Source organism: Falco punctatus, assembly GCF_963210335.1.
Source record: "Falco punctatus genome assembly, chromosome: 7".
Classification (NCBI taxonomy): domain Eukaryota; kingdom Metazoa; phylum Chordata; class Aves; order Falconiformes; family Falconidae; genus Falco; species Falco punctatus.
The window spans coordinates 49,737,479-49,760,250 of NC_137587.1; the positions used below are offsets into that span (position 1 = coordinate 49,737,479).

Genomic DNA, 22,772 nt, shown 5'->3' on the forward strand with positions numbered 1-22,772 from the left:
GTTTTATATTCCAGAGAGTTTAAATCCATAATATGGAAAATTTTATTCTTGTCAATAGGAATCATAAAACTGTGTAATATAACCAAATCGTGCAAAAAGCATGCTTTTCAGAAGGGCTTGTACAGGAGTAATGTTGATGCTCTATAAATTTAAACTTCAACATTTTGTTTCAACTATTATTAGTCCAGAGTATGCAGTGATAGCAGTTTGTCATAGTTTCTAGGATTAAACAAATATTTAAACACACATATTGAAAGAAATAACTAAAATAAGCTTTGGGTCATGTGTTATTTGTGATTTGTTTCAGCTCATGTGTGAGTCAGGAACTCTTTAAAATGGAAACAAAGACTGTAGTTCAGTCTTTATATACCTCTGGGGAGATAGCACATAAACTACCTAATGCTTCTCATCTGTCATCTCTTCCTCACACCCCTCCTTCCCATGGTGATTGGAAGAACTCACTTATACTTTCTGAAAGAACAATTGTGTGTAGTGTTTATTGTTAGACTTGTTTCCTCCCTGTCATCTTTTCTATCTGCTTTTATATTTTCTGTGGCTTTTTGTTTTGAAGCGTTACTTTATCTGAGACTTTTACTTTTACTGAAATGACAGGTTTTTTCTGAGTTTTCTGTTTAGAAAAGAAAAAAAGAGACGTCCACACAAAACAAAAACCACTGCAGTCTGGTTAATGTTCTTTATGTTATTCTTTCTAGTTTTGTCACTCAAACTACTTCATTTTTAGAATGCTTTTTGAAGAGATGGCTAATGGCTTTGAATGCCTTATTCTTTGTTCAGTTTTACCTCTCTGGCCCTTCACAGCTGCCAGAGTTCTAGGAGAAGTGTTTCTCTCCCATCCCATTTCTTTTGTACAAACAGCATGAGTAGCTGACTTTCTTCCTTTTTAAGGTTTAATAGCTTTTGTGGCTTACTGATCACCAGTAAGTTGTTCTTGTTTAAACCGTTATCTGCAGGTTTCTGCTTAATAGTTTTAGTAACAGATTAAGTTGTACCTCTTGTCCTTTTCTCAGACAGAAAAAAAGAAATCTTAATCTCTTCAAGGATTGCTTAGAGGATTCACAGTCTCTTACTGACATCTGCATGCATGACAGCTGTGCTTTGGCACTTTGCTGGGGAGGGGAAGGAGAGTTGCTAAAAGCAAAGAGGACAGCTGAAGTTTGAGACGATTCAGTTTTTGGAAGAGAGATATAGGGTAGACAGGGTCAGTGAGCAAAATAGGTCCTGACTGCAGTTACGTGCAGGAGATGACAGTAAGATAAGTGCCTGATCTTTTGCTATCCTTTAGTGTCTTGATTATTTAGAATTGCAGTATTCTAAAGCGTCAGTTCATCACTCATGACTGTATAATTTAGGGTTGGTCAAAGTGTTATCTGTAAGTGTATATAGTCAAACTTCCACTAATCATCATTTTTATAAAAGAGACCTCCCTCATTGCTTTATGGTTTTTCTTTGATTTGCCATTGTACTCCTCCCCTTTGTTCCCTGACTATAGCTATTGGCTGAAGAATGCTAATGGTGGCAGGGTATCACATTCATCACTATCTTGTGGCATTCTGTTGACTATCATTGCTCTGATTTGGACTGAGGTGTGATCCAGGTTCTGCTACAGAAGTTCAAGAGTCTGCCTTTATCGAAGCATCTGTATTCTCTGATAACTAAGTTGCTTTTTGTTGTCTTTGTTTTTTGCTGAGCCATCTTCAGCTTCATTTTTGGGGTGCTCGTTCTCCATTTCAAGCATAAATTAGTCGTATTATGCATGCTTTACATTACTACAAGTTTTTCCTGTATTTATTACCTTTTGGATAGAGATCGAGAAGAGAGGTTGGCAGCTCTTACTGCAGCTCAACAAGAAGCCATGGAAGAACTACAGAAGAAGATTCAACTGAAGGTATAGAAGGATACTTTAGTTGAAAAATACATCAACAATAAACAATTTCTGCAAAATTACTTTATGTATGTATGTTTTATTTGATGAAGATGTTATGGTGCGCTGTACAGTGTCCCGAATTTCGTAACTTTTACAAGAGATTTTAGACTTCTGCATTAAGAAGAGGACCTTGCTGTATAATGTATACTCTGTAGCTGGAAAAAACAGGACTGAGCTCTATGGAATTCATTAATTTCAGAGCTCTGAACATGATAACAAGTGAACCTGTACTTTCCAAGAGAAGTCAAAGTAATTTTAAATTAAATCATGAGGAAAATCAATACATAAAAACTCTCATGCCATTTAGTGGAGAGTTCACCAATGGTCACACAGGTGCTGTCTAAAGGTATTGAAACTGATGCTGTCAAGTGTGGCATGCTATTTCCTTTTGTTTCATGAATGGCTCCAGTTATTTCATAAAATAGACATAAGGACTGAGCCCCTTGTAGTTCCCCTGTCCAGCTGAATTGGGTGTCCAGTGGAGAACCGAGGTATCAGAAGTTTTGAAGAGATATCCACTATTTTTCAAGAGATGTAAAGACTTCTAAAGTAATAAACTATATTTTGAAGGCTCTGAGGTGGAACTATATATTAAATTTTCAGTTAATGGTAAATCATTTAAGTACTTATTCTAGAATGGTTTATGTATGTACAAGTAACTTCATTTCAGTATTATTCTTTGCTCTGATCCCAGTCTTTAGCACCATAGCTACATTTACTTATACTGTAAAATGCAGTTTTGTTATTAAATACCGGTTCATACCCCAGCCTCTGATTTTAAATAATAGTTGAGAGTTTGTTCCATTCACATGAAGGTTAGGTGTGAAAACCCTCTGAAAGAATCCAGTGAACTATGCCTGCTACTGTGGATAAATAACAAGTAATTTATTTTACTTTTAATTTGTACTTTGTGATTTCATGTGAAAACAGCACTACGTAAGCTACATATTTGTAGAATTGAAAGTTGAACTTGTATTCTGTGCTAGTGTTTCATTAAGAACAAAACCAGAACTGAAATGTTAAATGTAACAAAGATTTACGGAAGGATTTGCAGCAGATTATTAGTTGATAATAACCTATAAAACAAAAACAGAAATTGATTTCTGCTGGCTTTTAATGCCTTTCTGAAATAAAAACTAGTTTCTATTTAACAGAAGTTCATCCTAACTGTACAATATTTGGTAATTCTTTGCACAGTTTAATCCCATTTGCTGTAATTCACCATGTTTTTTCTTTGTTGCTTTATTTTCCATTCAGCATGATGAAAGTATTAGAAGGCACATGGAACAAATTGAACAAAGAAAAGAGAAAGCAGCTGAATTAAGTAGTGGAAGACATGCTAATACTGATTATGCACCAAAACTTACACCATATGAACGAAAAAAACAGTGCTCATTGTGCAATGTAATGGTAAGTTGGATCTCTGTCCATACTGAATACTGTCGGAATTGCAAGGCCACCCTAAGCCTTGAAGCTACAAATGTTGCTTTATTCACAGATGGGAGTACTTACATTTACTGTGTCCCTGCTCTGCTCTTGTAAAGTGCAACTTATTTTGGATTCTTCTGTCTATAAATCAGGTGGTTTAGGGGAGATCTGAAAGAACTATAGAGTTTTAGTAGAATGAAAAGTGTGGACAGTACTCATTTATTAGCTGTCTCGTATAAGAAAAGCAAGAATTTGGGAGCATCAGGTGAAGGCAGTTAAAAGCTAGATTTAATGCAAAGTAAAGAATGTGGTTCTTTACACAGCAGGTAGCTGAGTTGTTCCTGTGGATATTTGAATTTAATATGAGTTCAGGGAATGATTGGACAAATTTCATTGGACTGAATTTCACTGAAGGTTACTAGATACAGATAAACCACATCAAGCTTAAGTAGTTCTTGAACTGTGGTTGGAGGCTTAAAGTGTTCAGGGGGAGTGTTGTGGTTTAACCCCAGCTGGCAACTAGTACCATGCAGCTGCTTGCTTGTGCTGCCTCCTGATGGGTAGGAGATTCAGGGGAAAAAAGTGAAGCTCATGGGTTGAGGTAAGAACAATTTTTAATAGTTAAAATAAGTTTATATATAATAATTGTAATGAGAAGGAGGGAAAAAAGGAGAGAGCTAAAATCCAAAAGGGGAAAAAAAGCAAGTCATGCATGGTACAGTTGCTCACCACCTGCTGACCGATGCCCAACCAGTCCCCCAGCAGTGACTGGCAAACCCCAGCCAATTCCTTCAAGTTTCTATGCTCAGTATGACATCCCATGGTATGGAATGGCCCCTTGGCTAGTTCGGGTCAGCTGTCCTGGCTGTGTCCCCTCCCAGTTTCTTGTGCCCCTCCAGCCCTCTGACTTGGTATAAACATCATTTAGCAACAACTGAAAACATCAGTGTGTTATCAACAGTATTTTCATACTAAATCCAAAACACAGTGTTCTGCCAGCTACTAAGAAGAAAATTAATTCTACTCCAGCCAAAGCCAGGACAGGGAGAATCAGTGTTCGTTTTGTCTCCTCTTCTGCTTCTCCTTTAGGTATCACTTTTTGGTCACTGTTGGAAGCCAGGTACTTTGCTAGGCAGATCTGTGAACTCAACAGGATATCTCTTCTCGTATCCACCAATCCCTGTGTCTCAGGAATGGTGGAGGAGAGGAAGCCATACAGTCACTGAGTAGGAAGTGAGCAAGGAGATCTGTTCTTGTTGATAACTGTTTTTACTGATTTGCAAAGAGTGTGCATTATTGAATAAAGCCTTATATCCTACAAAGCATTATTTCTCTAAATTACTTAGTTTAATGAGATTGCACAGGATCACTTCAGGCAGTGCTGGAACAGAAACTCGGGTTCAGCAGACTGGAGTCTTGTATTTTCACTGATCATACATTTCAGAATGAAAGTTCAATATATGAAGTTAGATTGAAGTGAGAATGAGATGAGAAACCAAGATTATTTTTTTTCTTTCTTAGTATACTGCTGGCTAGAAAATCATTGTGTAATTTACTCTTAAGTCCTGCATCAAAGATACTTATGTAAATTAGGTTAAAGAATAAAGTACTGTGCTTGAAATTCTGAACATACTCTTGATAAATTGACATATAATGTATTGTATTTCAAATACTGTTATTTTTAGGTTATGGAATTACCAAGGGAAAAAAATATACTATTAAATCATTGTCATTGCAGATTTCATCAGAAGTATACCTTTTTAGTCACATTAAAGGGAAAAAGCACCAACAGGCTGTGAGAGAAAACAGTAGTATACAAGGGCGAGAGCTTTCAGATGAAGAAGTGGTAAGTTTTTGTAACCATTTTTTTATTTCTAGTTTTAAATGCCATCCAGCTGAGTAGCCTAAGAAAGTCTTTAAAATTCCTGTAAAGGAATTGAACAAGAATATTTGTATTAGCATGGGAATAATAGTGCCTTTTGTATATAGACTGTCGATGAAAAGCAATGAAAGAAACAGCGGATTCAAATACTTCAGGCAATTGCCAGTTTTATACATGGTGTATAAAAAATACAAAAAGTGACTAATTGCTTTTCTGTTAATCCAAAGGTGCTTTTCATCTCACTATATTTTTCGTTTCATCATAAAAATCTGATGGGCTGCAGGTGTCTGCATCTTGCCTTACCTTTTTTTTTGTTCCTTCCTGCTGCTTAAAATATCTTAGTCCTCTTTTAGTTATCAGATATGCTGTTGTATGCATCAAGATCAATAATGCTGAAAATCATAGTGCTAAACTACTTTAAAAATTCAGGATTGGAAATGCTTTGCAAATATTAGGATTTCTAGAAAGAACAATAATTAGTTTTTCAGTAGCTTCTTTAGAAGAGTTGGCATTTAGGGTGATTCTTAGGAAGCCCTGAGGAGATTTTATACTAAACCAAGAAACTGCTGTTTTGAAGAAAAGACTTCTGAACGGTTGTCTGATTTAATTTCTTGCTGCTGCTGCCTGAATTGAACTACAGTATTAAGTCAAGCCTTTTTCTATGAGACAAATTGTAACAGTCAGACTTTGAGTTCTGTCTTACCCAAAAAATTTGTGAATGCCTGAGTATTATACCTGTCAGATGTTAGGAAGAAATACTGTGCAAGCCAGTTCTCCGGAGCTGATTCAGATTTAACTTCATTGTGTTCAGAAACCTGTTTCCAGCCAAGCTGATTCAAATGACACTGCTCTGTACTTCTAATTTTTGACTGTCTCCTCCTTTCCTTTGGAATTCTTGTTACTATTTTTATTTTGAAATCTTCTCTTTGTTTACAGCTCTTACATCCAGTAGTAGCATCTTATCTTTTCCTTTTTAAAAAGCTTTGGAGAGTTAAGTCCCTGAGATACTGAAATCCACAGATGTGGTTATCACTGGAAAAACAGAAGAAGAAAATCAGAGAGATACAGTAGTCTGGAGGAATAAATTTTTGCTGAGTTTGCAGACCCCTTCGTAACTGTAACGGAAGTACATAAACTGTCTTTCAGTTTCTTTTTCGCACTTTACAGTGTTTGGTGGGAGTTCTGTGGGTTTGGATTTGGTTTTAGATGCAGGGTTTACCTAACTGGATATATGGGAGAATGCTTCATACTGCATCCATTTTCCTAGAAATACAAGCTGTGAGATTTCACAGAATCTTTCATGTTGATACATGCATCAAAGCGTGGGGAATCTATAATTCTGAAATTTTCTAGTATCTGTCTGGCCTTTGCTTTTATCTGTGTAGCTACCAATAATTGAACTATGGTTCTTGCTGGGCAGCTGTCTCAGATGAATATGGAGGAAAACAGTGAACTAGATTTTCTTTTGACTGGGTGTTACACACTATTCACAACGTCTAATTTGATAATTTTAACAATTCCAGCTTCCAGAAGAAGGGATTATGTTGGAACAGCTGCCTTTGTGCCCAGTTGGTGAAAAAGAATTCCACTAGAGGGCATAGATATCCTGATTTTTGTGGTGTCCAACATCATATGCTTAAATCCTGTGTTTTTCAGCAAAACATTTTGATGTGAACTTAAGATCAAGATTAAGGTTAAATGTATGGGATTTCTTGAATGTGTCCTTTGTGTGGGATCAAAAGGAGAGAACAGCTTTAACTGAATGAACAGCTTGATGATTACAATGGGAGATTTAAATATCCTTAATCAAGATGGTGCATAGTATTTGGTATACTGGCAACATACGGATACTTCCAATGGTAGATATTTAATATATTATTTATATCTATATTTTAATTAGTCTGAGTATACAGTGCTGAACTATGCAATTGTAATCTGAAATTTCGTTGGTCTGAGGCCTTCTCTGTGTGGTGTGTTTTTTGTTGTTTTTTGTTTTCCTCAAAGAGCAGGAGTAAGATATACATGCTAGAGATATGGTCACTGCAAAGCAAAAGAGCAATTTTATTTATCAAAGCGATCTGCTTTGTGTACCTCTATTCAACATGCGTAGTTAATGCCAGACTTTGCCTCTTCCACAACTGAAGCAGTCAGTAATTTAAGTTCTGAAATACTTGAGAAAAAATTTCCACAGTATTATATAGAAGTAAAACCGTATTCCATGGAAGCATTGTAATATTCATAGTTACTTATTCATCACTGTTTTCAATTTTTTTAGTCAGTAAAGATATCTGTAGTGAGAACACACTCGTACTACTTAAAGTTATTACACTTGTCATCTGTGATGTCTTTAGATTATATACATCTTGTCTGTGTCGCTGCTTTGACACAAAATATTTTATTTATATCACCTTTGACCTCATAAAATTTTACCTTTAACCTTATGCACTTGACACCTCACATAACTTATTCTTGATCTTTGACTCATATTGTGTTAAGCCTGTTAAGTATAATAGGTAGCTGCCTAGAAAGAAAGCTTTTTTAAAATTGTAATCTAACCACAGAATTTCTTTGCTACTACTTGAGAAATCACAGAAGGACTTGAAATATCTTTATTTTGATTGTATTGGTATCACAGAAGGTAAGATTTAAGTATCTACTTAAGACTTCGGAAGCTGGTTTAAGTAAGTGGTTACATAATATGTCTCCATACAGTAAGGACTTTTGTTGATTTGGCTGTAAGCAAAAAGTTAAAAACTGTAATGAATGATCATGGAGACCAATTTCTCTGGGCCAGGTGGATGCTACTAGTTGATCTTGCCAGAAATACAAAGATAAAATACTATATTCTAGGGTTTTCCCCTTTACTGTAGCATCTATATGTTCTGTAATTTTACAAACATTTTCAGAGATAAGAGTAGACTTCGTGCTGAAGCAGTTTTCCATTGTTGTGGAATTAAGCATATATTGTGCAAGAACTGACAGCTAGTATTAGATCATCAATAAGATGAATTCACTTGTAGATGTAATATACTTGTTGCAAGTCACAAAGAAAATAGGTTTGTTATGAATTAAGATACTAAAGATGAAAGAATACGAAGTTACTTCTAGGTTTGTGTGACAGCTTCATTTCGTTTCAGGCTTTTGGGTTTTCTTCCTTTGAGTACTTACTAGTCTCCAGCTGAAAAGGATGTAGATTTCTCTTAAAGCAATTATCTATTGATTTTGAAACAGTGGATATCATGTGAAAGCAAATTAAGTTTTGTCCACCTTTTTTACTTGCTTTTTAACTTTTCTTTTGTCTGGTCTCTTACACATTAATTCATGCAGATTATGTAGATCATGTAAACACGTTAATTCATGTAGATGGCAAAAGCCTTTCCAGTGTGGTAGGCTTCAGCCTAAAAGTCGTCTTTCCATCATTATATTCTGAAACTTGCAGTGCTATCACTGTCCCACATGATTTCACTGTTATCTTCAGTGCAGTAACAGTGTTCTGTCTACATTTTCTCTCTCAGCTTAAATGCATTTCTTCTTCCATCAAAGTTACAGCTTCACCTTCTTTTTACATTGCTATTTTGCATGCTATTCGTTTCCTGTCCCCTCTCTTAATATTCATATTACTTTCAGTGCAGCAAAAGATGTGAACAATGTGTGCAATTTGGTTTCATTGACTTCACTGGAATCAAGTAGTATGTTTGAAGTTACGACTACTGGTTTTGCTGAATCAAAGCCTGTGTGACACAAAAGGCTTTTGACACAAAGGCCGTCACTGTAAAGGTGCCGTCTGAAAGCCATAGGATGACACATGACAGTTTTGATAGGTTCCCGCAAGAACCTTGTAGCCGTTTGGTCCTACCTGTAGCTCCTAGAGTATTTATTCATTTTTATGCCCCTCTGCTTTCCCAATACATATAACATCAGTAATCCTTATAGCTTGCTTCCTTTTAACCATTGTCCTATCTCTTGTCTGTATCTCCTGTCATTTAAATACCATGGTTTAAAGGCATTTTTAGAGTATAAATGATGTAATTCTATGCAGTCTGTGAATGTTTCTAATAAGTGAAAAGTACTTCAAAAAAACATATGTAATAGCTAACTTGGTAGGGAGTTGGTTAATTTATATAAGGTGCATGCTCGAATTTTATGTATTCAAAGCAGGATGGAGGAATGTTAATGAACCTTTGCATATGTAAAAATCTGCTTTTTTTAATCAGGGAAGAAGACTGTTGTCATGATATTGAATGAAACAATGAACCTTCTTAGAGGTATATTTAGATCAAATGCAAATACACTCTCATAATGGAGCAAAGAAGGTGGTGTTGTCTGAAGACTGACAGTGTTAAAATGTGAGGATTTGTAGAAAGACATCACTGACTGAGCCCACCCACATTCTTTTTTGAAAAAACCACACAGTGGGTGACTAAAGCTTACTCTGTAGTGTGGGTTGTCAAGTTGGCTGGGGTTTGCAGTGCAAGCCTTTTCTGGCATAGGTCTGTCTAGGTTGCAGTGGGGTCTGATTTACAGTGTGCATAACCGTGCTGGCGAGTTCCCCTGGTACGGACACTGTTACACTTTTGCCGGGATGTGGTGAGAGGCTGCCTGAGAGAGCAGAGTTGTGCTGGTACAAGTTCTGTTCCAGCCATAGAAGGTTTATAGCTAGCACAACACACATGCAAAGATGATGTTCATATGAGGTTGAATTGCTAAAAGCTTTTTAGGGATGAGGATTTGTTCTTCTTTAAGAAATTGAGCTGTTTTCTCAAAGTTGTATGCTGCTTCCATTATTTCTTACAGAGGAAATTACTGATGGAAAGAGATGCGTGAATATTTTCATGCCTGACCTTTGCTCTTTCTGTTCTGTATTTAGAAGGAGCTACCTTGTCTAGAGGCATGGTGATGTCTGGACTTCACTATTTATTTTTTTTTAAATTCACTATATTTTCATTAAAATTAAATTATATCTAACTATTGTTTTATTGCTTCAGCCTTAGAAGTATTGGGGAAAAGGCTGTTTCTTTTTCCTTCTGAATCAGTGTTTTCAAGTTCTATTTGAATGAAGAATAGTGTCCTATGAAGTTCTTTGGTAACCTATCTAAAATAACGATTAAGAAAAATGGAAAATAACACTAAAGATAAACAGGTTTTTTTCATTTCCTCTAATAGTGGAGTTTGAGATATTCATACCTGTGGGTATGTGGTCTTTTAAAATTGTTATGCAAGATTAATAGTTCTCTTTTTACTTCTTGAACATTGTTGTGTATGTTACATGTCTGCTTGTATTCATAGAATCATAGAATGGTTTGGGTGGGAAGGGACCTTAAAGACCACCCAGTCCCACCCCCAGCCATGGGCAGGGACACCCCCCACCAGCTCAAGTTGCTCCCAGCCCCATCCAGCCTGGCCTTGGGCACTGCCAGGGATGGGGCACCCACAGCTGCTCTGGGCAGCCTGTCCCAAGTCTCCCCAGCCTCACTGTAGAGTTTCTTCCCAATACCTGACCTAAACCTGCCCTCTTTCAGCTTAAAGCCATTACCCCCTTGTCCTGTCACTAGGCCCTTGTAAAAAGCCCCTCTCCAGCTTTCCTGTAGGTCCCTTTCAGGCACTGTAATGTCCCCCGGAGCCTTCTCCTCTCCAGGCTCTCAGCCCCAACTCTCTCAGCCGGTCCCCACAGGAGGGGTCTCCAGCCCCCTGACCATCTTCGGGCCCCCCTCTGGACTCACTCCAGCAGGTCCATGGCCTTATGTCTGTGGCCCAGGAGCTGAACGCAGCATGCCAGGTGGGGTCTCGCCCGAGCAGAGAAGAGTGGGAGAATCACCACAGCCTGCTGGCCACGCTGCTTTTGATGCAGCCCAGGATTCAGTTGGCTGCTGGGCTGCAAGCGCACATTGCAGAGCCATGTTGAGCTTCTCACCGACCAGCACCCCTAAGTCCTGGCAGGGCTGCCCTCAATCCATTTTCTGCCCAGCCTGTGTTTGTGCTTGGACATGCAGGACCTGGCACTTGGCCTTGTTGAACTTCATGAGGTGCGCATGGACCCACCTCTCAAGCCTGTCAAGGTCCCTCTGGGTGGCATCCCTTGCCTCCAGCACGTCAGCCGAACCACACAGCTTGGTGGGGTGCACTTGATCCCACTGTCCATGTTGCCAGCAAAGGTGTTAAACAGCGTCGGTCCCAGTACAGACCCCTGAGGAATGCCACTCATTACTGGTCTCCACTTGGACATTGAGCTGTTGACCACAGTTCTTTGAGTGCAACCATCCAGCCCATTCCTTATCCACCGAGTGGTCCATCCATCAAATTCATGTCTCTCCAGGTTAGAGACAAGGATGTTACACAGGACAGTGTCAAAAGGTTTGCACAAGTCCAGGTAGATGTCATCAGTTGCTTTTCCCTTGTCCACCAACACTATAACCCCATCGTAGAAGGCCACCAGGTTTGTCAGGTGCGATTTGTCCTTAGCATAGCATCCAGGAGGATCTGCTCCATGATCTTGCCAGGCACCAAGGTAGTTCCCTGGGTCTTCCTTTTTTTTCCTTCTTAAAAATGGGGGTTACTTTTCCCCTTTTCCAGTCACTGGAAACTTCACCAGACTGCCATGACTTCTCAAATATGATGGCTTGTGGCTTAGCCACTTCATCCAACAGGTCCCTCAGACCCACGGATGCATCTCATCAGGTACCATGGACTTGTGCACCCTCAGGTTCCTTAGATGGTCTTGAAGCTGATCACCTCTTAGAGCAGGCGGTTCTTCATTCTCCCAGTCCCTGCCTTTGCCTTCTGTGACTTGGGCAGTGTGGCTGAAGCACTTGCTGGTGCAAGACTGAGGCAAAAAAGTCATTGAGTACCTCAGCTTTCTCCATGTCCCAGGTAACATAGTCTCCCGTTTCCTTCTGGAGAGAGACCACATTTTCCTAGTCATCTTTTTATCACTGTTGTACCTATAGAAGCTTTTTATATTGCCTTTGATGTCCTTGGCTAGATATAATTCTATCAGGGCTTTAGCTTTCCTAACCTGGTCCTTGGCTGCTCGATAGTTTATTTTCTCTCAGGCTACTTGTCCTTGTTTCCACCCTCTGTGGCTTCCTTTTTGTGTTTGAGTTTGTCCAGGAGCATCTTGTTCATCCATGCAGCCTCCTGGCATTTTCGCCTGACTGTCTTTGTTGGGACACATTGCTGCTGATCTTGGAGGAGGTGATCTTGAATATTAACCAGTGCTCTTGGGGCCCCTCTTCCTTCCAGGGCTTTATCCCATGGTACTCTATCAAGCAGATCCCCAGAGAGGCCAAAGTCTATTCTCCAAAGTCCAGGTACTGTGTTGCCAAGTGTGGTTTTAGCCATCTTTATTTATTCTGAGTTTCACTCATAAGTAATGAAAGTCCTTAGCGTTCAGTTTTAAGCTCTTTTCTTGCGTTTGATTAAGTAAGGCTCTGGACAAAGGCTTTCACATGAGTGTGATTTTTTTCAACCATGAGCTGTGTGCAAGCATTTGCAGCCCTGGTCTTATTCTGGTGTATGTTTGCACTCCAGTCTCTTTTGAACATTTAAATGATCGGTTATGACCATTACAGTACAAGGACATGACCTTGGCTCAGCTCTGGTGGTATATAATACTTAAGCAATTTCTGGGCAATACAGAGGTGCATACAGGGTAATACTTGAAAGGTGCATACAGGTTTGGTCATATGTTGAACAATATTCGTGTTTCTTTTCATCCGCAGATTTGCAGAATATAGACTTCATTGTATATTCATTTTTTTCTTGGCATCTGATTATAGTTTTCCAACAGTAGCCCATTTTTCTTCTCTATTGCTCAGTGGAAGCAATCTGTAAATCATCTACAAACCAGAACTCCCCATCCCAATAAAGCCTCAGGTTCCAGTTGAGTTTGCTTTACTCAACCTTCCTTCCCCCCCTGAGGAAGGGAGGATTTTTTTAGAGAGGGGTTGTGTGTTGCTAGAGGAATGGAATTAGGCCAAGCATCCATGGTGCATTTTCATTTATGGATGTTTCATATGTGTTGGATACCCGTGGTCCTTTCAGTACAGGAACTCTGGCCTTGTAATTCTTCTGTGAATACATTTGGCCTAGAAGAAGCTGTCATGAATGATCATGTAATTAAAAAGTTTAATCCATGATATAGTTTGCAGAAGGTATCTCCATACTCTATACGTCAATTCTAGTATTTTTTACTTTGTGCAGAGCTTCTTACCTTTAATATAGTACAAAGTGTTGTTTTTCTTGGTAAAAATGTATATGATTAATTGTTTATTGGCTGTGTCTTTAATTGTGATAGATCATTGCCAACAGCTGCACCCTTCCTGCTTTTGGCTTGGGTATCTTTAATATTCACAGCCGGTAAGAAAAACTACTGTTGGCAGGGCCGACTGCGCTCTCATTTCCCCCTTTCTCTTGCTTGCCCTTGCAGCCGGGTGATAATAGCAGTGCTTTCCAGCTTCCTTCCCTGATCTGCAGAGTGATGCTTTCTGTTTCCAGTATGTGGAATTCTCATTCTTGTGGAAGAAACAGCTTTACTTTGCCTTCTGTTTCCACATGTTGGTGTGACAAGTTGGAAAGGGAGTGATACTAAAAACCCAAAGAAATACCTGAACCTACTATTCAGAGTATTATTTGCTATTTATCTTAGTGGCAGGCTGTCATATCATTGAATTTATGGACAAGCAAGGTGACTAAAAGTGCAGTCGGTATTGGCAGTAAAAGTAGTATTTAGTTTGGACATGCTAAAAAGCAGTCTTGGTCCCTCATTTTAAAAAATTAATTAAAATCAAGAAGTTAAGGAGAAACTACTTTTACAATGAAAGATAAGGCTTCAGTTTGGAATGAATAATAAAAACGTTTAACATCTACACTCATCTTCTAAAGTGCATTTTAACATAGAAATGTGAATAATTAAAATCTTGATTTTGAGAAAATGGTAATTGAATATCCATTATTTTAATAACCTGTTTCTTCACATATGAAACACTTAAAATAACTCTTTATTAATGGCAACAGATAAATACCTTCCTTGTTTTGAATCTTCTCCGTATTTTGGGGTGGGTCATCACTTGTGGTATTAGAGCAGCATTTGATCATAGACTTTTGATCTCTTTATGTTTAAGCATTAATGACCATTTGTGTTTCAAGCTATTATTGGTTATAATATTGAAAACTAAATTTTGCATTTAATGTGTTCATGGTCTGCTTCAGCATCTGTTTTCCATATTAAATATTGTCCTAGGCTATGAGGGGAAAAAAATACACTGAGGAGTTTTGTTGAAACATGTAATAAAATCATGAACAAATATTCCTGTGGTAACATGATTTAGAATTGAACCTTAAAAACCTTTTCAAAATTTGGCAAATATATAACTTAAGTGATTACATACAAGTAAGAAACTGTTATTCCTGACATTGGTAATAAATATTGAAAAAAAAAATTATTTTCTGCAGTTACAGGATATTGTTTATTTTGAAACAGGTAAAGATGTAAATCCAAAAGATATATCTGTGCTTCAGTATATTTACCTATTGATTTGCTAGAGTATTTTCCCTATGTACCTTACATTTACACATAATACTCAGTTTGCTATTAACTTTTTTTATTCAAATGGTAAATGAATGACAGCAATTATTATGTGATACAGGCTACTGCAAGTATTTCTTTATAATATTCCTGATGTCTATTATTTTAATGCTGATATGAGAAGGCAAGTAAAAACAAGTGTTTGGAAGTTTTGAAGATTGAGTTTAGATAAATAGCTAGAGTCAGATAGTCTTCAAGTTGCCTTGGTCTGCAGAACTGGGTTAGAACACTCACAAGAATGTCTTTGCTTTCCAAACTTGGGGATTCAAAGTTGGAAAGAACACAGAAATAATAAGAATAAGCAGTCTTATGGTATTCTGGCACTTCTGCTTCAGTTCTGGTCAGAATCCAGAAATACAGAAAGGAATGAAAATGAAAAATTATAATAGAGAAAAAAATATATAAGCTTTTCAGATTCCAAGAAGGTAATTTTGGCTCAGTTTTCTGGGTGAAAGTCCAATAGCCAGAAAAGTTTTCCACTTACATGAATTGGTTAGTTTATATATGATGGAAACAGAACTAATTTAGCACTGTGTCACAGCCTGTGTAAAGCAGACTGTATGTTGGAAAGGTCAGGCCTTTACATGCGTGTTGCTGGACAGTAAAATTTTGCTGTGGTGCTGCTTTGCAGGAGCTTATAGAAAGCGGCAGAAAATACTTGATATACAAGGTGGTGATCCTGGCCTCTCCTGCCAGCGACTGACTGGCTTCGAACTGGAGGATTTTCAGAGCCTTCCTTCCCTGGCTGTTACCGCTGCGTGTTAGGAGGAATATTGTGCTTTGTGGGAGCCGGCAAGGCGTAACGTGCTCACAAGAGAACAGAGGATCTTTAAGTTACAACTGCCCTACAGCAGCAAATGCCAGGCTGTGATTTTCTTCTCAGCTTGAGCAAATACAGATGCTTTACTGCAATATTGTCCTACCTGTGCAATCTTGCCCCAGGCAGAATTCATGAAAAGGCAATGCTTACTTGAAAGGAAAGGGAAGTAAGTATTTGTGTTATGCTCACTCCTAATTTTAGAATGAGGAAATTTTGTAAGGAAGAATTCTGTTTGGCACACTGTACATCGCAATTTAATAACGTTACTATAAATAATTGCTGAGTAGTGAAAAGAACAGTAGCTTATATGTAATACAGAGAGCCAAAAGTGTCACAGTAAAAGAGATTGGGTAGGAAAGTAATTTTACAGTTGTGTTCTAGTTTGATAAATACTTACATATCCAGCATTTCATTTTTCAGGGTCAGGTACATGGGTGTTGTTGCTGTAATCAGGTCATTAAATGGGGAGAGCTATTCTAGAGTACTTGTCTTGTGAATAGGCATTGTGCGAAGAGGCTGTCAATTTGGAAGTTTATTCTCCAGCTGTTGTATTTTGTATAGATTACCGAGGTTCAGAATCTAGTTTATGGTATGGTTTTCCTCATCTAAACTGAAGTGGACTGTACTCAACTGTGTAGCATTTCAGCATTTTGTAGTATTCACTAGGCTTTTCATGGAAAAAAATCTGCAATTGTTTGTTTTAGAGTCAGAAAAATTAAATTCAGAGAGCACTGATAATAATGCTGTAATCCTTCTAGTATAAACATGTCATATAAGAAAAAGGGGTGTAATTTAGTGTGTAGAGAAAAACTTGGTTATAAGTTATGCTTAGTCGACTGAATCTGTCAACGTCAAGATACTAAATGAACTGGGTAGTTTTTCTGTTTCAGGCAGTTGAATGGGACTAGATAGTAACCAGCAAGGATGGCGCTTCATAGGTGACCGTACTAGTTTTAGCTTTAATGGTTTCGGCAACTTGATTTCTTACGTAGTTTGTAGATGAAGCCCATCTGTTGCATGCAGAAAGTTTCAGGATTCTTGGTGACTAAAAGTCAGAACAGTTGAGGATGGAGGGAGAAGAGAGGAAAAGGAAAGACTTTTTTTTAAATAATCTAATTCCTGTGGTGGCTGCGGATTTATGTATGCATTTAATGTTTTTATCATCCTGCTTTTACAGGAAATTTAGTTTGGTTGTTTTACAAATTACTTCAGTGTTGTATAAAAGTTATTAAGAGGTACATGGCTCAGTTAACAATGTGTCTATACAGAATGTCATTAAATATCAAATTGTATATATTTACCAGGTTACTTTTATATTTCATAAGCTTTTTCAGCTAGAGACAGCCTCCCTCAGAGAAAATAGGTACAGTATACCTTGTGAGTTTTAAAAATAACCTTTAGTTTTGGGGAATGCAAGTAAATAACACTGGAGAGAAATACCAGGAGTGTTTCTACTCTAATACATCACTGAGTTGTCACCGTATGGGTGTATGTGGAGGACTATAAACAGATGATGATGAAGAAATACATCAGGATTCAGTTCTTATTTCTGCATTTTGCAGCTATACATCACAACATAGTACAGACTTAACTGCTCTTCGTGGTACAGATCCTGCCATCTTCATGGAAGCTGTTACCCTGTTTTGTGACATAGTTGATCTCAGCTGTGCAACTTAGAGGATGAGTTATCAAGTATGGAAAATAATGGCAGAAATCTGATACATAACAACAGTCATAGCTGGTCTTAGTTTGATCCTGAGATAAAAAGTATTCTGTTAGAGCAAAATCAGCAAAACTGCTATGTTATACGGCAGTCTTTATAACAAAGCTGTGGAGAAATCACAGATAAAATAAGCATTGCCGGTATGGAAACTGAAACTGCAGTGAACATATTTTCTAGGTCTGAATACAGATTTTAGTAACGGAGGCATTCACTAGAAAAGAGCCTTTACTTAATAATTCTTTGCATTTGTAATGGTCTAAATTCTCTGAAGTTCTGGTGGTTTACTAATACCTGAGGGTTTGGGTCAGAATAGTATGCTCAACATAGCACAGAATCGGGCAAGTAATGCCCCTTCATGTGGTTGTAAAAACAAACCCAGATTGTCTCTGTGAAAAGGGTAAATTAGTCTTGGAAATTCTTACTGCATTTAGCATTTACTTGTATGAAAATAATAGTAAAAAATAATAGTAAAAAAAAAGGAACAAGTGACTAGATTACTCAGTTATTCTGCATTACCTTTATTAGAAGTAAAAAATCCCTGAAATTGAATAGTTTTGTTATTGCTTAAATAAAAGCATTCAGAGGATGACAAAAGATTGCTTTCTAAACACTGCACTGGCTTTGCTCACTTTCATAGACTTACGGCAATTACTTTTATGGTATGTTACCCTGTCCAACTAATGGTTGTGCAAGTAGAATTACTCATGAATTTAATGATATAAAGGATTGGACGTATTGTAGTTCAATGTGACTCAGTGGATTTAAAAACCTTTATTTTTTCAGATAACTGGTAGAGGCTTAATAGAACATGGGAATAAATATTTTTACACTGCTCTGAAGCATAATATAGCAGCAGCTATCTTCAGGTGTCAGTTGTCATTCAGTACCAAGCTAACAGTTACACTTGTTTCACACCTGAATGGTGTAGATCTGCCTACTGTGGTAGTCATACGCTTTGATCTGTATCTTCAAAAAGTGATTGTTTTTGTGACACAAGGTATTATTATTACTCTAGTCTTACTTTAATGAGCCATATGTGTGAAGTCTGATATTAATCCAGACTGCCACACGTGAAAGCTGAGAGCTCTGGGAAACACCGTTCATGAGGGTGCTTGAGTTCATGTGAACAAAATGGTTTGTACCCATCCTGTGCGTTACTGACAGCAAGACCTCTTTTGGCCCTCAGAGGCTGATAAATGAATGTGCTTGTTGAACTCTGTGGTCATCTGTGGTCAACTTCAGGTCATCTGTTAAGCCACAGATAAGATTAGGAGGAAGAGGTGAGTGTCTGCCAAGGGGATACGGGGCTTTGTCGCACTCCTTTCTGCCTAGCAGAAGTCTGACAGCAGGTTTGCTCAGGACCACAAGTTGACTGCACCTGGGTGAAGATGGTCTGCCCCTCTTGTAAGGGGGTGTCCATTTCAAAGGGCAGCCTTAACTTTGTTTTGCTCTGATGTTGTTTTGAAGGATATAGTAAATAATTTTCAGATCTGATGAACCAAAATACCAGTTTCACGTTGAACAAAGATGTGGAATTATGGTGTAATAGTCCTTGTTTTGTCTATTAGAAGTGCTTCATCTCATTCATATGACAGGAGGTAAACTAATGGTAAATTACAGTGCTTGGGGGGGGGCTAGTTCAATCTGGAAAGCAGCGATGTACATATCAGACTTTTTTTTTTTTTTAATAACTGAGCATCCACAAAATGTCACAGGTTAAGTACGCTGAAGCTTGGTGACAAAGCAAGGGTAGTGTCTTAGTCTGTTCTGAGGAAATCCTTTCTTTTCTTAACATTGAAAAACTCACAACAATTTCCTGTGAAGTGTCAGCCTCATGACCATGTTTCTGTTTTTTAAATTAAAGTTTAAAGGAAAAGCTATTTTTAAGTGGGTGTTGACAGATACAGCTCTCTGAGGAGACAAAAATGAACTGGGGTTTGATAACCAGCACTGGGATGGTTTATGTCCTGTGCTATTACAGACTGGTTAAGAACTAACTCATCAGGAGCTGGGATGTTTTGCTAGTCTTGTACTACCGAATCATGCTCAAAGGGGACAGCCTTCTGAGATACCTTAAGAAAGTTTTCCTTTAAGCACTTACTGCTGAAATTTAGTGGATAATATTAAGGTGGGAGGGAAATGATTACAAAAGCTGTTAGAATTACTTTACATGTGGATATAACAATATCCATGGTTGGAACAATTTGGACAATATATCCAGGAAAAAACGTTCAGGTGTACTGGGAGTTTTACAGTGTAGGCAGTGTGGTAAAGTTATAGTCAGTGTTATTTTTTAATTTGGTTAAGTTATTATGCTTGATTCCTTATGTCTAATATTAATTCAGTATTCGTTTTGCATTCATATGATTTAAGATATAAATTTCAATTAACGTTTTGACTGAATATATATTGCTAGGTTATATCATGCAGCAATGACTTACAAAAACTAAATGGTCTTTTTCCAGGAAATTTCACAGAGATTTATTTTGTTTTCAAGAGGCATAATATTTTCCTGAATTGGTGGAAGAAAATATAGGTTGTTCTCTGGAAAATATTGTCTACAAATTTTTTAATGCTTCACCTTTTACTTTGAATTTTAAGGATAGTTACCAAAAAGGAAGAAATGACCACATCGGGTTGTGGCACTAACAATTTTCAAGGATAAGTTTTCCTAACAAGCAATGGTGACCTGTACTTCATAGTGTGTTCAGTATTCTTTAAGGAAACAAATATAAGCCTCAGTATATAAAAAATGGGCTAAATGTATTCTAATAACTGTCATTAAACCAGTTGTTTATTGTTACTTGTAAAAAAAAAAAAAAAAAAAGGAACAATTGGCTGTTGTAGCCCAGTGGTGCAAGCAGCTGTAATGCAGTATGGAGGTGCGGTGTCCACTACTTGCATTGAGGTATTTGTAGGAGAGTTTTCAATAGTGTGAATGTGTCCGTTAGTCTTTTCATTACCACAGAAGGACATTGCAGAATACCAGGTTACACATACTGTTCAACCAAAGTAGTCTTAATTGTGGGGATTGTAGTGGTTTAAGTGGATCACTTTTAAAATTGTGTTGATTGAATTTTAGTAGTGACAAGTGCTCTGAAGTGCATTGCTAGGTCAGAAGTGGTGGAATTCAGTAATGCATATTTAAATTGAAAAGTCAGTTTAGAAGGGGCATGAGTAGAAATCCTTCTTGATTGTTGAAATTTTAACTTGCTACACAGAGTACTTTAAGTAAATTTCTGACTTGAGGGAGCTAAGGAAAGATAAGGTAGTCATCCATTAGCAGCTGTGGGGTTTTTTGAGGTTCGTTTGGTTTTGGTCTTTTGGGGGTGTGTGTGGTTGCATGTGTAGTTTCTGCATAGTCAATTGGACTGTTGACATCAGTCATTGGAATTGTTACAAGCACCTACATGTCCCTTTGTGGTTAGCATGGATCTGTCAAAACTGAGAACAGCTGTAGGGGAATAGCTTTGTTGGTTATTCATCTTTAAATGATAAATATTTCTTTCAAATTTAGACATTGAACTGTATTGGGGTGGTCTATACTTACACTGAAAGTACCTCCAAGGAAACAGGAAATTTTTTGTAACATTTTAAAAAAATCTTGAAACAAAGCATTTATTTAAAATATGGTGTAATCACATTTCCCTTTCTTGCATGCCACTATGTAAGAGCTGTACTATTTAATAATTAAAGAATGTCTTTATGGGCAGCAGAGATTTTACCAATATTTTGCTTAAATACAGATTTGTTACTGTGGGAGGAAAAGTAATATTCCATCAATAAATGGTAGCATTAGTGCATAGTTTCAACGTGTTCTAAAAAAAAGTTAAGACAAGTTTAGATTTTCATGAAGAGTTAAATCACAAACCAGAATTAGCTCATTTAATACAATGAGTGATGTCGGTTGGGTAGGGCATTGGTTTCAGGTAGCTCTAAAAGGCAGCTTGGAAAAGATTTGGAAAAGATGGCAGCTTGGAGTTCATACTTGTTAAATAACAGTTTCTTGAAAATGAGGGACAATGCTTGTTCTCCTTAACTCAGTAATTACTCTTCCTTAATACAAAATGTCCATGATGTTTTCTCTCCAGTGTGAAATAAACTTACCCAGAATTTATTGTAAAATTTTTCTTCTTTCCTTAACCTTTTGCTAAATATTTAAGAATTGTTGTTTCCTGGGAAGATAATCTATAATCTCCATCATATACGGTAAGATTAAATATTATTTCAATGTTTTCTGCAGGAGCACCTGTCATTGAAAAAGTACATTGTGGATATTGTGATTGAGAGTTCTGTTCCTGTGGAACCATTAAAAGATGGAGAGGAGAAACAAAAAACTAAAAAGAAAGCCAAAAAGCTAAAGGCACGGATGAACTCCAGGTAGAACAATTTTTTTTTTTCTTTTAAGTTTTGTTCTATACTTCACCTTTCATCCTTTAGTATGAATACAGTGGAAGGCTGAAAAAAATGTTAAAATTATTTGCTTTGGGAGTGTCTTGAAAATAGCACTGATGAGCCTAATTTATGGCCACTTTCTCTGATTGAGAAAGAAAACTGAGTATCGATCTGGAGCCCTTGGTTTCACCTGTTAAGAGCTTTTCTCATAATTGGATGCCAGTGCCTTGCCAAAACTGTAGCCTCTTCTAGCATACAATAGCATGTTTAAATTTGTGTAAACCATGCCTATTTTTCTTTCTAGCTATTGATTTTTAAATGAAGTATCAAAGAAAATCAATAGTAATCAACAAATAGAAGTCAGCCTGCTGTAGTGTCAAATCCCATGACTAAATCTAATCATTTTTTGTTGCCTGTCACAACAACAAGAAAGTTAAAAATATCTTAAAATGGAAAGTGAGTTGTCAGACCTGCGGTTTCTTAGTCTAAAAAGTGACTTCTGCAAGTCAGGATGATATGCAGGACATCATTATATCATGAACTGGCAATGTCAGTCTTCACAGCTGAATAGTCCCCCACTGACATTAATCCTTGACTGAATATTATAACGTATTTTTGCATTTATCTCTAAAAGTATTTCACAGAAGGTAAGAATCATTGCTACGTATTTTGTCAGCCTTGTTTTTAAGCAAGGGTTACAAAGTAAGAGAAAAACACCTGAATAGATTTTTAGAGCTAGAGTGAAAATGGTATGTTTTATTAACTCATAGTTGTGCTAATAATGGCACGCTAGTCTTCAAAAACACCATACTTGTACAGTGTGTTAGTGTTTCTGATTGTTTTCCTCTTTGGATGAGCAAATCCACTATCTGGATACCACATTAGAAGAACACATTGTTGAAATTGGATACTATTTTATTCCAGGTTTCTAATTGCTTAAGCTGCAGAGTTACTCATATTACCTGTTGATTTAATGCAGTTATTGGGTCCAAGTTT

At 37.3% G+C, this 22,772-nt stretch overlaps 1 protein-coding gene across 6 annotated transcripts in view; it reads left to right on the top strand.

Moving 5' to 3' along the window:
• SCAPER (S-phase cyclin A associated protein in the ER) overlaps positions 1 to 22,772 on the top strand; it is a 168,168-nt gene that overhangs the window by 57,574 nt on the left and 87,822 nt on the right. For all 6 annotated transcript variants that reach the window (XM_080396856.1, XM_080396858.1, XM_080396857.1 and 3 more), the window contains 4 exons: positions 1,825 to 1,906; positions 3,203 to 3,355; positions 5,112 to 5,219; positions 21,625 to 21,761. In XM_080396856.1, the coding sequence (XP_080252982.1) occupies positions 1,825 to 1,906; positions 3,203 to 3,355; positions 5,112 to 5,219; positions 21,625 to 21,761 (480 nt within the window). The remainder of the gene's footprint in view (positions 1 to 1,824; positions 1,907 to 3,202; positions 3,356 to 5,111; positions 5,220 to 21,624; positions 21,762 to 22,772) is intronic.